Source organism: Condylura cristata, unplaced genomic scaffold (genome assembly GCF_000260355.1).
Source record: "Condylura cristata isolate star-nosed mole 26May11 unplaced genomic scaffold, ConCri1.0 scaffold00005, whole genome shotgun sequence".
NCBI classification, from domain to species: domain Eukaryota; kingdom Metazoa; phylum Chordata; class Mammalia; order Eulipotyphla; family Talpidae; genus Condylura; species Condylura cristata.
Genome location: NW_004567106.1, coordinates 44,458,134 through 44,475,437, shown reverse-complemented (window position 1 = coordinate 44,475,437; position 17,304 = coordinate 44,458,134). Strand labels below are relative to the sequence as shown.

The window sequence follows — 17,304 nt, the reverse complement described above, 5'->3', positions numbered from 1 at the left end:
TGCTCCCCTCAGCAGTGTACTTCGTAGATCTGCCTGTTCTGCTCCCCACTCTGTCCCTGGTGAAGCCTCTCACCCTCCGCATCTCTGGCCTGTATACTCCAGTTCTGTATGAATAAATAAATAAATCTTTTTAAAAAAATCTATTCAAAGCACAATGAAGCCAAGGGCCTTACAACCACCCCAAGAATGTAAATCTTTAATACCCCTTACATGACTACACCCTTCTCCCCCATGACACAAGGTCACAGAGCCTCGGTGAAATGTAGACAAGGACCAGAGGCCACACTCGGGAAAGGGTGTGAATCTCGGGTGACTATTCAGAGAGTGCATAAGGTGTGTCTACACTGCCTGGTGCCATACTGAAAATAAGTGAACAGAGGAGAGCAAGACCTCCCTGCCCAACACTGAAATTAAGAACTCTGCAAAAATATCAAGCACTGTGACTGCCATGCAGACAGTCAGTGTGAGTCAGATACTTTTATAAGAAATGCTCAGCTTTAACAATAGTAGAATCCTGAAGTGCACGTCAAGTCCACAAAGCACTCAAAGGTTTACCACCACCAGGGATAAAATGATGAGAAATTTCCAACAACAGACATAATAACTGCTTTGGTTATATTAATTGTAGTAGTTGAACAAATAGCAAAAGAAGAGAGTTGTTTCTACATCTTACCTTTCTAGTTCAAGTTCAGTATAACTGAGTCACTTTGAGGCTCCAATTTTGCCATTCCTGAATTAAGTAACTTCTGGTTAGGCTTAGGACTAGCTCTGGGGAGGAGGATCATGGCTCAAGGGAACCTTGAAATCCTTGTTTAAAAACAAGCAAACTCTTTCAAACAGTGGATGACTAAGGGACTAAGCTGACTGTAATGGAGCAGCCTTGGCCAAATCAGGGCAGCCACCCTGCCCACACCCGGGCTCTGGCAGACCCATCCCTACAATATCCATGGAGGACAGAATAAAGTCAACTCGTTTTTAAAAATGGTTAGACCATCACAAAGGTCATTCCCTCTGGGGTGAGCCTAACAGATTTAATTCTCAAGCCAATAATGAGAACCAGAGTTCCAGACCTACCTCTGGGGACCCCAACAACCAGCCAGGGTCATGTTCTCTTTATTTTAGAAGACTTAGTTTAAACCAGCTATGTTCCCATGTTATGTTCCTGGGTAGGACTTATTTTCCTCTTTGCAATCCATAAACCTGCCTCACAGAGGGTGGGGGTGGGGAGGCCTTTGCATTGCGCCACAGCCATCACCTTCCTTTGGGATTACTAATGAGTCTGCAGTGCTGTGCAGGCCAATCCTTGAGTCTGAATCCAGGCTGGGATGTCACAACTATTTATAAACTGCCTGGACCGTGCTCCTGCAGGGCCCAGCAGCAGAAATGCACTGTGTCATCTTCCTGAGCAGAACCTGGCAGCGGGCGTGCCTGGGAAACAGTGTGTGTGGGAGTGTGGCTAATGCTGTTCCTCCACACTGACACCTACCAGCTGGGCTGTGCACCCCACTGACATCCAGGAGTTGCACAGTGATAGTGGGCTTTGCCAGGGTAGTCTGGGAAAGCAGTGGCCTCAACACCTCCCAATCTCAGAGTACTTTGGCAAGCGTTTTGTGTAGTTTTTTGTTGGTGATGGAGCCTCCTGAGCTGAATTTATTCACAGCCATTAATGCAGCTAACCCCCAGACAGGTGATTTTACCAGTTTCCTGGGAGCTGGCACTGAGCCCCCTCAGTGACCCGAGCAGGCAGTGAGTCAGTAAGCTAAGCTGTCTCAGGGTCATTTCCTAACTCAGTGTCCCCATCTATGATAGGCTCAGGCTTCTCCTTTGTGTCCAGGCTGCTGCCAGGCCTTCTCCCACGAGGTTGACTTTTGCTCTTCACTGTGCTGCACGTATGAGCTGCCAGATGAAACCAGGTAGCCCCCTTTCTGGATCCACCATAGCAGGAAGACACTTTAGGCTCCTGGCAGTGGCACCGCATTAGGCACCCACAAAAGTGCTTGCTCAGAGTAAGGTTGATTTTCCAAGAGCTTGATCGGGTCTTGACTAATGAAGTGATGCTAGAAATCTGCTACTGCTGTTGAACACTTTATTCTAGAAGCATTCTGCCTTCTATTTATCTTCCATGCAAGCTGCACACCACAGGTATCAGCTCACACCTCTTCCCACCATATCCATCTCATTATGCATGTGAAAGGGGGGGTGCAGTAGGCATGGGAGCAAGAGTGGGAGGATGGCAGTCCAGAGATCCAGATAAAGGGCGCTGAAGCTTCGGGTCTCTTACCTCTGCTCCAGGTCGTCCCTCTGCTTTGTATTCAGTGTCTGGAGAGCTCAGTCACCTAAGAGTGATGGGGTGTATAGCAGCAAGCACCCACCTGGTAAAACGAGGGGTTTCATCATTGATGTTCACAATGTTCACGTGGAGCTCTGTGGAGGCCTTGAGGCCTAGGCTATCTCTCACTTCCACGAGGAGATGGTAACTGTCAGGAAACATCCCAGGTGAGAGGATCAAAACACAGTGGGCTGCCAGAGGAAAGAGTCTGTCCCATTTCTGGCCACCCCATCTGTACACTCTTGCTCTTCCTCCCTCCTTTCCCCACCTCGCAGAACCTGCTCCGCCATTTCTCAACCTAGTTATTTCTCAGACACCTTCTGATGGAGTGCAGTTCACGCCTGCCATGTACCACTCTCTGTTGTTCCCACCCCCCTTATCTCACCCCCTCCAAGGAAACTGAGGCTCCCGTGGTGTAAGTAATGAGCCCTGTTTCTCACAGGGGCCAAACCTGTGTTGGCCACGAGGCTATGCTTTGTCACCCAGACATCCGGCCTCCCCTGGTGTCTCCCCTCAGAGGCCTGCTCGCCTGTACCCTGCTGCCTTACTGTGGCGTCAGCTCTGAAGGCTGACTCTCCCAAGCCACACTGGCACCTGAGCAATCCTCTACGTGCCCTGGGGGTCCTCCCTCATACTCTGTTCTTATTATCTGGAGATGAAGATTTTGGACAGCAAGGGAGGGCTTCCAGATAATTCTTATTTCTCTTTAGGCCTTGCTGCTCCAGATAAGTTAGCCAACAACTCATGGCCCTCAGCTGTCTCAAGATACACCACACCCATTCCTTTATGTTGCCCTCAACCGTCAGGTAAACTACACTTCAAGCAAGGACATTAGCAGGGGCTACCTTCTGTTTCCTGCTTCAAAGTCAAATTCCATTGTGGAGATGAGGGTACCATTAGCAGACATTCTGAAACTCTTTGGGGGAGAAATCAGGAAATACTACAAAAAATGAGGGGGAAAAAAAGAACATAACTAAGCATACCTATGCACCTATCTCCTAGATAAGTTAGCTCAGTTCCACTTTATATTCTCAACACATGAAACATGCTTGATGCATCAGAATGAGGCCAAAAATAGGCAGTTCTTAGGCTTCTGGCTCTTGAATCAAGAAACTTCTGGATCTGTTGACCTGAGACCCTGATTTTGTATGGTTACATCCTGAAAAGGTGATTATTGGACCTGCTTCTATTATAAACCCCCGGCTTAGGCATCCTCCTGAGTCCAACCTCTTTTTCCCTTTCACTATATTTTCACTTCCACTTCCCCAGACAGCTTCTGGCTTTGATTCTGTCTTGACTTTAACCAAGAGACATAGCTACTATGCATTAGTGATAGGATGATATTAAAGTAAGTAAGATCTGGTCTCTGACCTTAAAAGAACTTAAGATATCGTGGGTGCAATGTGTTCCTAGACATCATTCAGTGAAATGAAGGCAAGGAAATGCAAGGATGTCAGGGAATGGCATGTCAGAGAATCAGACATAGCAGGGACTGGACCATGTTGAAAATTCGTGGATTCCTAAGAGCTGGCTACTAGCTGCCCACTCATAGGCAACTGTGGCCTACTTGCTATTTGCAAATCACAGCAGAACATTCCTTGACTACCCATGGAATATAGCTCATGTCATGAGGCAGCCCCAGAGACGCAGAGGCTGCTGTTGATCTGAAGTCACTATTTCCCTGTGGTCTCGGGATAACTCTGCCTGTGATAACATCATATACTTTGCTGACACAAGTGCCTCTTGACATCTGGTCACGATGTCCCTTCCCTGTCCCTTGTAAAACTGTCCTTTATTCCTAGCCCACCATCCAGATCATCCGTTGCTGCATGATCAACTTTTACTAGCCTATATGCTTTCAATACATGGCACAAGAACTTCTGCTCAAGTAGCAGAGACTTGCCTTGCAAACCTGCTTCCCAACTGCTATGTCCCTCCTGGAAAGCAGCACAAAGTTCCTGTCACAATAAAAACTGATTGGGGTTTATAGAAAATCGGCTATTAAATCTAGCCTCAGATTGTGACTACTAGCCAAGTCTTCCCAGGTCTTCACAATGCAGTCTTCCACCTTGGCTTCCGGCTCAAACAAGCTCTTGATGACCCCTTGTCTGGGTTCACTTGCTTGGACAAGAGCTCACAGGTCATCTACACAGCCCACGAAGGCCAGCCCAGAAGAGGACCAGCCCTGGACCCTCCAGGGGTGCTCATCAAGCTTGCTTCCTTGCTACCGGAATTAATGAAGCAGGTGAAGGATTTGGATCATAAGAGCTAGGTTCAAGTTCTGGTTCTCAGCACAGGATTTGGGACAAGTGTCTGTCTTGCCTGTACTTTAGAGATGATATCACCAGCTACTCCTCCATGTTACTGTGAGGATTAATGATAATGGACACTGTAAAATGTGACGGGCCACAGCAACGCTAGAGGCTTCCATGTTCATGTACGTTTGTTCCAAAGGACTTTGAGGTTAGAAGGTTTTATTATTTCCTGCTAGGATGAGGGATGGCCTATCTTCATGGCCTTAGATCTTTGCATCAGATAATCGGTGGTGGTTTTGCAACGAAAGCCACAATTCCTGAAGTCTAGAATCAAAGGAAATGCCAACCAAGGTTTGCAACCCAGCCATTTGCTATGTTACGATCACAGCTGAGCTTCCTATAGAAAAAAGAGTACACAGAAAATAGATCAAAGATCTCCTTTGGGGCCAATATAAGGTTTTAAAACCATTTTATAGTGCTTATTTCTAATAACATCTCTTGAGGTGTAATGAACATATTTTTATACCAAAATTGGGAAAGACAGAAAAGTATAAAAAAGAAACTCAATATTAGTCACCTGTAAAAGGCTCATCATTTTCATGAATAACCTTCTGCTCTTTTCTGTACAAATATCCACCCCCAAAACTGAGTTGTTCTAATCCAAATGATAATATCTTGTTCTTCTCATTTATAGTTTAAGTACTTCTTCATATTCCTAAATCTAATTTTACAACATGGTGGTTAATGATGGTCCAGCATTCTACTTTAGGGATTTATTTTACTAAGTCTTTCTTAGTAAGTCTACCCACTTAGAGGAAATAACTGGGTGATAACAAGAAATAACCTTTTCCGAATCTCCCATACTGTACAAGCACCCTGGCAATATGCAAAGGTGTGTTTAAATTCCAAGTCTCCCACAAATCTCCAGCTCACTGCCTGGGCAGTCTGACTAGGCCTGCAATGCCTGCACAGGTTGCAGCTCTGAGTCCTGGCATATCCTCACATATCCTTCCATTCTGGCCTGTGCTGGCTGTCATGAAATGGCAGGGTTTTAGAGACCCATGAGGCGCATTAACCAACTTAGTTGGGGTGCCTTTCCACACGTGTTCTGAAACACTCACTTCTAAGAGATGGGTCTCAAGTTCTGATTGGCCCCAAACAGTGTAAGTCTTGGGATACGTAGATGATAGACAGGCTTGCTCTCTAAATACTTATGGTCAACTACGGGGGTGTCCAAAGATGTGGGAGAAGTTTTCCATGAGGGATGAATATAGGACATGATGGAATAGGGAAAGAAGACTCTTTGACCCATTTGGACTATGAGTCAAGAACAGGGCCACTGAGTTCAGTGTGGTAGTCCTGGAGCCATACTACTGAGTCTGAACACACATCCACCTTCCAGCTGTGTGTTCAACAAAGAGTAACAATAATAGGGCACATCCTTGGGCTACCATGTGAAGTCTAGAACAGTGCCTGGCACATAGTAAACCCTCAGTACATGTTAACGAGTACCATCTGGTTGGGATGGAAGCCCCAGGAGGTAAAGGGCTTCATTTGATTTACTGCTATATTCTAGTACCTAATACATAATAGATGCTCAGTAACTATTTGTTAATGTTACATACTCAAGTTTCCTTCTTGTTCATCTCTTACCTAAGCAAAACCAGCATTCTCACCCTAAGGAAATTTAAAACAAAAAGCACCAATAACAACAAAACATCTTGCCAAATACTTTTTTAAATTCTGTTTTAATTTGGTAATGCTAGACTTGGTTGTGAAATAGTCTCAGTTCTGCCTAGACTCTCAGTAAGAAGAAAAGACAAAGGGCAGCCAATTGAAAAGGTAAAGTTAGACATAGGAATATGGAAATTTTCTTTGTAATTTCATTAAAAGTTTGATTTACTGGAGTCCTGACGTTTCTCTTTTAGCACTGCACCAATTTTCTTTACCCCTGAACCTACAAGCTCACGTTAATGGGAATAGCAGTTTTGTACTTAGAAAGGAGATAATATCCATAGACTAAAAATATTGTGTCATGTGGCCATTTGCCAACGACTCAGTAAAGCTTTCTGTAAAACCTGGCATTCTCTCCCCTTTTTAAAGGCTTGTTTAATCAAAGCTGCTCCCTTGATATTCATTCTTGGAAAACAGAAATTAAATAGAATGAAAAGCAACTGCAGCCCCTCTCTGCTCCAGTACTGGCTAAGAAAAGTCCTGAGTAATCAGATCAATTCGGTTAACAAATGCGTGTCAGACAAGCTCTCCAGTTTCCCCACTGGGAATATTCCTTTACCACCACCCCAGGTTTCTCTGTTTGCAGCCCCTTGGCAGCAATGGTAGCACTGAACACAAAAGCTTCGGTGTGAAACACAACGAGCCCACGCTCCCTGCCCCCTTCACCCTTTCTTGTGCCAGTGGGACAGGGAGAGAGGGAGCCAGCCCAGTTTCCAGAAATGTCAGGCTCCCTGGGGAGTGCCTGCCCCCACTGTGGCTCCTTCTCTGCAGTTGGAGTCACAGGCGGTGAATAATGAGCCAACCTGTGCCAGTCTGCAGCCATCAGTGGCTTTCAGGCCTGCGATGGAATCTGGCAACAAGAATTCAGTCTCAGAAGAGGGGTTCTGGGAAGTTTCCAGGCCACCCAGCCAACCTTCAGGAGGGAGGGAAGGTCCATCATTCCTCTCTTATCTGGGAGTGCCTCTGAGCACAGCCTCAGACCCACCCAGAAGGACGACCACACAGATCTACCACCCTGGCCGGAGCCAAGTTATAAAGGCCATGCCACAGTCCTGTTAATATTTTTTTCAGTTTTAACTGATTACTTTGTAAAAGCTTCGTCTTTTTCCCCTATTCTAGCCCATCCCAGCTCAGAGGTATTTGCTGAGGGAAGTAGGTGGGAAGAAGGAAAAAATTTACCATAACATATCAGCTGCTGGGCCCTTCTGTCCCAACAGGTTGGGGTGCAGCACTGCAAGCTGGCCACAGCCACTTCAGTGTGAGTTCGATCCCCAGTCCCTAGGGGTGACCACATGGCGAGGCAGACCTCTCCTGACCCACCCGCTGCTCCCCTCAGCAGTGCTTCATCCATCTGCCTGTTCTGCTCCCCACTCTGTCTCTGGTGAAGCCTCTCACCACCCCTACACCTCTGGCCTGTACCCAAGTTCTGTATGAAAAAAAAAAAAAATTCAGCTATTACAAGTCCTGAACTTGACTTTGTTGTGGTGTGCTATTGTGAGGGTGAGCAAAGTGAGTTAAAAGCATTTGAATGTTTTTAAGAAGAGTCACGTTTATAAATGCAAAATGCTAAAGAGGCATAATCCTTTACTGATGAAGCTGCAGGTCCTATTCCCTCTTATTTTGTCTTTTTCTAGGATCAGCCTTGATCCTGGGTCCTATTCTTTAATTCAGCTTCCCTAATCTTAAGGACAGTGATTCCCCATCTATTCAAGAAAGTTTTCTTTCTTAACATATGTACAGTCTTCAGTGGTGATGTACCTGAAGTGGGAATTGTCCAAAATGCTTTTTCCTCTTTTGAACATTTTAACAAGAACCTGAAAGATTTTGCAAAGACTTCCAGTTGTGACTTCAGAGTTGCATATGCCTGGGGGGATACTAAATTGAGGGGGGAGGGAGGGTTAGGGAGTGCAGGATTTAGAAAAGGCATTGCCACTCAGGAAAGGGGCAGGACACCAAAGATAGAATTTGCCAGAAGAGCCAGGAAGGGTTGAGCAGGAGTTGGGTCAGAATACCCAGGATCTCACTGGTGCCCCCTGGCCCAAGTTAGAGCCTCCATTTCCCCTGTAATTGAATGAAGGGTGCTGCTCAAAGGACATGGAAAGTCTCATCCAGCCACATGTCTTGCTAAGGGCAGGCCCAGCTTCCTAGGAGACTAAAAGGCACGACTAGCTGCCACTTCTCAGAACCACGAGCAAAACAGAGGCAGGGAGAGAATTATTCCCCCTGTTGCTCTCCTGGTAACCCAGCTAGTAGCAAGGTTATTGCTCTTTTAATTTAATCCTTTGTCTGCCTTGGTGAAGACAAAGCACATTTCACTTTATGCAAAAGTCCTTCCCTAATGGAAAGGCCAAGAGAAAGCCCCTAATGGAGGAATTGCTGCGCTAGATCACTTTGCCTCCAGCTGCGAAACTGATTAACGTCCTGAGAGTCTCCAAGGAGGCTTTGCGGCAGTCACGGTGGCCATTTCCAAGCAGAGGGGGAAGAGGGAGGGTGAGAATTGGGGGGAGGGTGTCTCACAGAGCCTCCCTCAGAAGGTGGAGAAAGAGCAGCAGGAAGGAGGCCAGAGAAGAAATGCCAGCAAAAATAATGTATTGTTCACATACGTTCCATTCTGCATCCGAGCCCACCATTAACACATGCCTCTGAGCATGCTAGATCTGCACCCCATCACAACACAGAAGAGGCACTGGGAGGGAGAGCTGATGCAAGCCCCAACCTGGGCTCAACACAGAAGCCATTAGCGATGGGGCAGCACTGACCACGGAGCACCTGCAATGTGGCTGGTCTGAAAGGAAGTGGACTGAGCTGTAAAATACACAAGGAGCATGCAGACTTGCTAAGAAAAGAAGGATACATAATGTGAATGCTTTGTATGTTGAAATGATAATAGCTAGGATATATTGTGATAAATAAATCAAAATTAATTGCACCTTTCCATTTTACTTTTGTGATGTGGCTACTAGAACATTCAAAACTATGTCTGCAGCACTCGTTTCTGGCCCACTTTCCAGCTCTACTGGGCAATGCTGGTCCAGACCATGTATAACCAGTTGTTTTTAAAGTTCTTTTGAAAGGGAGGAGACCATACTAGTGGTTTCTGCATTACCCCCAGTTTTATGTTATCTGTGACACAGTGTCGTTTCATTCAGCTGGCTAAGAGCTGTCTGATTTATGGTTTTAAAGGAATTGGGTTTTCTGGAGTTGTCTCTTAACTCTAGTTGCTGCCACTTGGAGGTGACTCTTGGGGCTCTTGGGGCAGGCACAAAGCAAGTCTAGGTTGCTTCATACACATGACCTGATGTTTGGGTAAAGCCTGTCTTGTTCGATACCTTGGTTCTCAAAGTGTCACAGGCATCAGGAGCACCTGAACAGCTTATGCTCAAATTTAGCATTTTGATGCTTGCCCAGTAATCTGCATTTTTAAAACAGCCTGTTTATGTTTTCATACAAGGGCCAGAACATCCTTTGAAACACTCAAACCAGGTGTGCCTAGCTTTCCTGACCAGAAGAATCAAGTATCTGGCAAATACTCAGGTTTCTGGGCCCATCTCAGACAGAAGGGTCATCTTCTAAGAGACTATTTCCTAATTTACCTGGGTCTGATGATCTTAAAACAGCTTTGTTGCAGACCCTGTAGTCCATATTGTATTCCACATTATATTGGTTTCCCAAGACTCACCTTCTGCCTGTTAGAAAAAGCTGTCCTATTGAAGCTGCAAATTATGCAGCAAACAGTAGGAACAGCCTATGGTGGTCCCAGGTTTGCCCAGAGTCTTATTTCAGGCACTATGCCCTGGAAGGCAGCGTTGCAGGACCACTGCCTGCTTCAAGCTTAGTCTGGTGGGAACAGATGGTCACGACCTGCCCATCATGGGCTGCTCAGCTGCAGGGCCTGCACAAGGCCACTTGGGTGGCAGAGCTCTGAGCTGAGGTATCCTTGCCCAGGGACAAGTTAACACCTGGAGCTCCACAGGCAGCTCCCTCAGGGAAGCTAAACAAGGAGGGAAGAGATCTGAGACTCCTGCTTTCCTCTATGGAATTCTCCTGTTTTCTGGAATCCCTGGGACTCTTTTAAATTTTTTTCCAGTTTGTTTCATCTCCTGAAAAGGATATGTTAATGCCTGCCTGTAGGGTACAGATTTTATGCTTACGTTAAAAGTAATATAGGAGGATTTTTATCAGCTTAGAATTTAAAAATACAAAACAATTTCAATGTCAGGCACTGTGCTAAATGGTTTTATATGATTTTCTAAAACATCTCACTCTCCTCCCACCTTTCTTCCATTTTATAGATGAAGAAATGGAAGCTTAGAGAGGTTAAAAATGGGTCCAAGATCACACAGAGCCGAGGTGTCTGTCTCCAGAGCCGGCAGACCATTGCAACTTCCCGTGTATCCCATGTTTTGGGAGTGAACAGCGGATTTCTCCCATTGCCATGCCCAACTGCCCCGCCCAGACTCTAGGCTCCTGCATCAAAGGCAATGAACACCCCTTAGAGAGTTTAACCAGTGGACTTACACTGAGGGGTATGTTTTGGCTTGTGTCTTCTGGATCCAGGGCCTCAAGCTGGTAAATGAACCCAGGTTTTGTTCCTTCTACTATGTAGAGTTCTAGACCTGTACCAGCATCCAAGATGGAATAAGAAATATTTTATCAGGTAAGGCAAATAAAGAATTCTAATGCCAGGGCAGCCATATATAACCAAAGGGGACCAGCCTGATTAGCACAGAGGGGAAGAAGTAGTAGTAATAAAAGACCACTGGCCAGGTTGCCTGAGTGGCCGAGTCACTATCAAACCTTCGTTTACTTCTCCCCTTAAGCCATGACCTAGAGTACCAGAAGAGGGAGGTTACCAGGGTGGGAATCTCCAGTGCCAGTCTCCTCCATGTTCCAGATCAACTAAAATGTGCAAATTCTTCCGCACCATGCGAGCCAACCCACTGAAGTACACTTAGCATCTCAGCTGAAATGAGCAGCTGAACTGAGAGGCCTTAGAGTGGAGTAGGGAAGAAACAGAATAAGCATGGTGGGGGAGCTTCGGAGGCTCAAGGAAGGGGAAGAAAAAAGTTTCACCTACTTCAGAGTTCTCAGCAGTCAGGGGGTCAGAGGAATAGGCAGTGCCACATGGTACCACTAGTCTGGCAAAGGGACTACCACACTTGGCTATGGCAGCCCTCTTTTGAGAGATGACTGAGAATGTTAGCATTACCTCACTTATTTTGAGGATCTGTGCTGAAGGCTTAAACTATTTTATCCTTTAATCCTCTTAACAACCCTACAAAAGAGGGATCTCCACTTTACAAATGTAGAGACAAGCTCAGAGAAGTTTCCAGTTGTCTTGCCTAGTTAGTAGCAGAATCAAAATTCAAACCCAAGTTGTTTTATACCTGAGCTTCAACTTTTTTCATTTTTATGACTGCCCAGGTTTCATTCAAAAAATTACTTACTGAATCCTCACTATGGATCATGTACTGATCTACACATTGGGATACATCCCAACATCAAATCTATTAAAACACAGCTCACACAGATGGAACCCTGCTATCACTCACCTTATTGACATTTTATTGGGAAGACACAAAGTCAATGAGTAAAATACATGATGTTAGTGAACAAGACTATGGAGAAAAATCAAGAAGAGTGTTGTGAGTTGGGCTACAATATAAATCAGTGGTTCAGGAAGTTTCAATGATATTTGAGTTAAGATTCAAGAAAGAAGGAGGAGCCACAGAGATACGGGGAAACAGCAGAGGCAAAAATGCCAGGTGGTGAGGTAAGAGCTGTCAGGGATACTCCCAGAACTGAGGTGCTCACAGCCGGACCGGAGAGGAAGCCAGGACCACGGGAGTAAGTGGAATTGGGGGAGAACGAGTGGGAAGAGTTTGCAGTGTTGTGTGGACAGTACGGGCTAGCTAGATTTTATGGGGCTTTAAGGAGACTCCTTTGAGAGAGATGGGGAGTTCTTGTCGGGCTTTGAACAGCGGTATGCCTTACTTTAACTGATGTTAAACAAGACCCCTCTGCCCACTGCATGCGGGGGGCAAGGCAGAGCAGGCAAGCCAGCTAACTGGCATTGCAATAATCCAGGCGAGATGTGACTAGTACCTCACACCATAGTCAGAGGGGGAAGCACTAAGGAGGGGTCAGATTGCACATGGATTTAGAAGCTGGAGATGTTTTTTTTTTTTTTTTAAAGATTTATTTATTTATTTGTACAGAACTGGGGTACAGGCCAGAGATGCGGAGGGTGAGAGAATTCACCAGAGACAGAGCGGGGAGCAGAACAGGCAGATTGACACAGTACACTGCTGAGGGGAGCAGCGGGCGGGTCAGGAGAGGTCTGCCACGCCATGTGGTCACCTCCAGTGCAGGCAGGAATCAAACTCATGCGGAAGTGGCTTTAGCTTCTTAGTGCAGTGCTTTAACCCGCTGCGCCACCAGGGAGGGCCTGGAGATGTTTTTTAATAGATTTGATGTTGGGCATAAGAGACAGAGAGGAGTTAAAGATGACTGCAAGGTTTTGACCCAACTGGTAAAAATGGAGTTGCCATTAACTAAAATGGGAAAGACTTGGAAGAAGTAGATTGGAGTAGATAGGGAGGAGGATGGAAAGGGAGCCAAGAGTTTGGTTTGAGGAAATTCTGGCACAATTCCAGAATTTGAGGTTTTTTCTCACACTACTAAACAATTCTCCATCTAGGTTGTAGCCATCTAGGTTCCTACAATCCAACTCAATTTTGATTCTATCTGGAGATAGCATCAGATCCCAGATTCTGAGGTTTAGGGCTCAGGCCATCAAGAATGCTCTTGTCATCTTCAGATGCCAATCGCAAGACCAGGTTGGCACAATCCACTAGAGAGCTGAGCTTCCTACAAGCCCCTCTTTGGGTTCAACTGACTTGCTTAAGTGGCTCATAAAACTCAGACATCTTCTGGACTGGTTTCCTTGTTAAGAAAGGACATATAACAGTGTGATAATCAGATGGGAGGGCTGCAAAGGATGCAGACGGTGCTTCCCTGCCCTCTCCAGGAGAGGACATATCCTCTCCTCTGGTGGGATTCACCCAGGTTCCTCCAGAGTAAGACACTTGTGAGCCTAGGCCTAAGTTTCCTCCCCAGTAGGGGGAAAGGCTCCAAAGAAACCATGGGTAGTTGGGCATTATTATCGGGAGTGCTGGACTGGAGGGCCTTTCATTTATTCCCTGCTCATTAAGCAGCTGTCTTTTCCAGGGAAACAGCTGCTTGTTTATTTACTCCTCTGTTTTGCTCATTCCCCCGGGGTTTTCCCAGATGACAGAGACCAGGGTGCATTGCACATGCCTGCATATCTTACCTTTTGCCAAGTTGCCTTGAAATTGAGGCGGCTCATTCACATCTGTCACCTGGACAGTGAGGACCTGCAAGTCAGTGACCCCGACGTCGTCCTTAACATAAATCTGCAGCTCAAATATATTTGGTCCTGTTTCAAAATCTAGTTGTTCCTTCCCAGTGGTGACAACCTAGAGCCAAATGCAAAAGTCTTTGCAACAATGTGAAAGAAGTTCTGCTTTGTATACATACATTTTGCAAAGGGATTTTATGAGGAAGGAAGGAAGCAGCATCCTGGAAACCATCTCCTGCTCGCTGTTAGAGGAATTGGTTGTTTTTCCTTAATTCTTCCAAAACAAGCCCCAGGACACTTCACTAAAGGGACTCCAGCATGTGATGCTGCTTTCCATGTGAAGGGAAATATTCAGAACACATCCCTTGACTGGAAAAGGAAAGCCTGAAAATCAAAAAAACCTATCACTACTTGGGGTTGGCACCTAGAGAAGCTCCTATTTTCCCTACTTATAGTTAGGTTTTCTTATCTTTCAGAATAAGATGTCTACTTTTCTGGGACTGCTGTTAAGTCATATCTTGACTAATCACTTCAACCCAATTTTTCTAAGGCCACCTCCAAGAATAAACAAGAGCAGAGGGAATGCATCTGCATAAATAACGAATGGTGTTTACTTAGAACAGCCTGTTCAGTTTTCTAGTGGTGTCTTGCCACACATTTTTTTTTTCACTGCTGAAGATTTGTCCTCTGTGCTCTGAGTTTTGGAGATGAGAGCGACACCACAAACCGGGGCCAGTCAGACAGCGCCACAATCTGGATGGTGGCCAGGAGGAATCCTGGTGACAGGGCCCTGCTGAGGCTAACTGGAAGCTGACCTGTGGCCTCTGACAGCCAACTGTATGCTCCAACTTTACTACCAACTTAGCCCATGGAGCTCCGAGAAGGTTCTCGGAACATCAGGGACTAAATTTCATAAATGCCCTCAATTACGCTAATAAAAAATTTGGTTATTGATGGGCTAGGGTCAAGCCATTTGGTATCCTGAAGTGAAGAGAGCACTTAGCTCCAATCCCATTTCCACTACTGAACTTCTGTGTGACTTGGGGAATATCACTTTATCTTTCCTTATTTTATTCTCTTTTTTTTAAACATTTATTTATTTATGCATACAGAACAGAGGTTCAGGGGCAGTGAGAGACTCACCAGAGACAGAATGGGGAATAGAACAGGCAGATTGATGAAATACACTGCTGAGGGGAACAGCAGGCAAGACAGGAGAGGTCTGCTGTGCCATGTGGGTCACCTCCCTGGCCAGGGATCGAATTCGTATTGAAGCCGCTGCAGCTAGCTGGAGCTAGCGTTGTGCTCCAACCCGATGCATCAACAGGGAGGGCCTCCTTATTTTATTTTCACTAATAATAATCAGTGAAACTTATCCAACTCGGCTATAAAATAAAGTATTAGTACAAAAGCTAGATCAGGAAACTGGAAAATGAGGGTCAAAAAAAGTTTATCAGGAGCTGTGTTTAATCAGGAAAGGCTTCACAGAGGTGGTGTTGGGAACTGTATTTGACTTTGCAAGACCTAGGTTGGTTGAGAGAAGAGAGGACAGCCACAGTTGTGAAAGAATACATATGGAGGATGGAGAACATGTGGAGGAGGGTTGAGAGTGAAAAGGTCCTTGTCTCCACCATGAACAGGATAACCTGGTAGCCACATACCTGTCCCGACGCTTGCTACAGGGCAGGTAAGAGGCAGTATGACATATGGGTCAACAGCATAGATCCTGAAGTCAACATAGCCATCTTCAAGGCCCAACCTTTCTATTATTTAACTTTTTCATGCCTCAACTTCCATTTCTGTAAAATGGGTATAATGACTGCATCTTCTTTACAGGATTGTTGTGAGGATAAAATGAGCTAATCCAGAGAATAGTTAGACCACTGTCTGGCACTGGGAAAGCACCTAGCACATGCTGGCTTTCGTTGTCATTAGACAGTCATAACTACTTAGCAAATGCATATCCACCAGCCAGGTCCTTCTGTCAAGATCATCTGCTCTGGCTCCTGATTTAAATCCTGGTTTTCTGCTAAGTCTGGAACCATCTCCTGAACCTCAAGCTTGAACAGATCCTTTACCAGAATATTACCTGTGACAGTTCTTCTCCTTGGAAATGCACTACCACCTTGGAGGAATGAATAGATCAGCTGAAAAAGTGTTCTGATGACATATCCCAAAGGAATTAGGTTGCTATCAGCACAAATGGAAGAACTGTTGTTGTCATTCTTACCAGCACTTATGAAATATTGATATGCCTGGCTCTTGCCAAACCATTTTGTGCAATAATTTAATTAATTATCACAGCAACCATAGGTTGGTAAAACTTCCCTCACTTCACATTTATGGAGATGAGGACAGAGAGGGGAAGGGAGTCCAGGTCACAGCTGGGGGTAGTAGAGCCTCTATTTGGCTGCAGAGTTTTGGTGAAAGTAAGTTCGAGTTTAGGCATGTGAAACTTGAGGTCATTCTGGACAAGGTTGAGCAAATTTGCAGCATCCACAGTGTTAATGAGAGAATCTGAGGACATAGGGAGTGAAGAGAGGGAAGGGCAGCAGGTGCTGGCCTCCAGGGGCCCAGCGACCTCCTGTCTTTGCAGCTGCCGAGCTTGGCCAGCAGGCTTCCCTGGCTTCTTAGAGCTTCTTGGTGCTGCTCCAGAAGAAACTCCCCACCAATGATTAGCTGTATGTGGTCAGACAGGTTCAGACATGCTTCTCACCAGAATAGCAAGCTAGCATGGCAGGGATGGAGAAGAGAGTGTGGATTGTACGCAGAGGCTTTAGGGGCTAGTGGTCAGCTTCCTGGTCTCCATCTCAAGTCTGCCATCAATCAGCTGTGCAAACTTGGGCAATTGCTCAATCATTCCATGCTTCAGTTTCCCCAACTTTAACATACAAATAATACTAGTCCATCACTTTAAAGATTTGTTATGTGGATTAAATGAATGAATTCATAAAACATTTAAGGGGATTCTTGGCATATGGTAAATGCTCCATAAATGTGAAATGCTACCATCAATACTGTTACTACTTAAAAAATATATATATTTATTTTATTTATTGGTGCATACAAGAACTGGGGTGTAGGTTAGAGGTGCAGGGAGGTGGTGAAAGGATTCACTAGAGACAGAGTGAAGAACAGAACAGGCAGATCTCCTGAAATACACTGTTGAGGGGAGCAGCAGGTGAGACAGGACAGGTCTGCTGTGCCATGTGGGTTAGTTCCCTGGCTGGGGATCAAACCTGTGCTGCAGTGGCTGCTGATAACTTGACAGTGCTGAGCCTTAACCCCTTGAGCTACCAGGGAGGCCCAATATTGTTATTATTAATCCTCTTCATTGTCTGTCTCCCCCCTACCCCTAAAACCTCAAGAGCTATGTCTGAAAGTAGGGTGGCCTGGCCTCTGCCATGATTGGTAACTCACCCTCAGGAAGCCTACATGACTGTTCAGTGAGCAGACCTTAACCAGAGACCCAAAACATCACTGCCATCCTGGCCACCCAAAGTGTCAAGTCTGCCCAAGGAGAAGCCAGGTTCTGCCGCAGAGATGGCATGTGATGTTCTGTATGGGGTAGCTTCCGGGGGGAAGCAACCTATTCTTTTTTTTTT

At 45.7% G+C, this 17,304-nt stretch overlaps 1 protein-coding gene across 6 annotated transcripts in view; it reads right to left on the bottom strand.

Annotated features, from left to right (window-relative positions):
- Positions 1 to 17,304, bottom strand: part of CDHR3 (cadherin-related family member 3) — a 125,817-nt gene that overhangs the window by 35,525 nt on the left and 72,988 nt on the right. For 2 of the 6 annotated variants that reach the window (XM_012721040.1, XM_012721043.1), the window contains exons 3-6: positions 13,652 to 13,817; positions 10,837 to 10,934; positions 3,175 to 3,269; positions 2,373 to 2,477 (exon numbers count right to left, since the gene is read on the bottom strand). In XM_012721040.1, coding sequence (XP_012576494.1) covers positions 2,373 to 2,477; positions 3,175 to 3,269; positions 10,837 to 10,934; positions 13,652 to 13,817 — 464 coding nt within the window. Of the gene's footprint in view, positions 1 to 2,372; positions 2,478 to 3,174; positions 3,270 to 10,836; positions 10,935 to 13,651; positions 13,818 to 17,304 lie in introns of those variants that run through there. The other 4 variants (XM_012721041.1, XM_012721045.1, XM_012721042.1 and 1 more) reach the window with 3 other exon arrangements.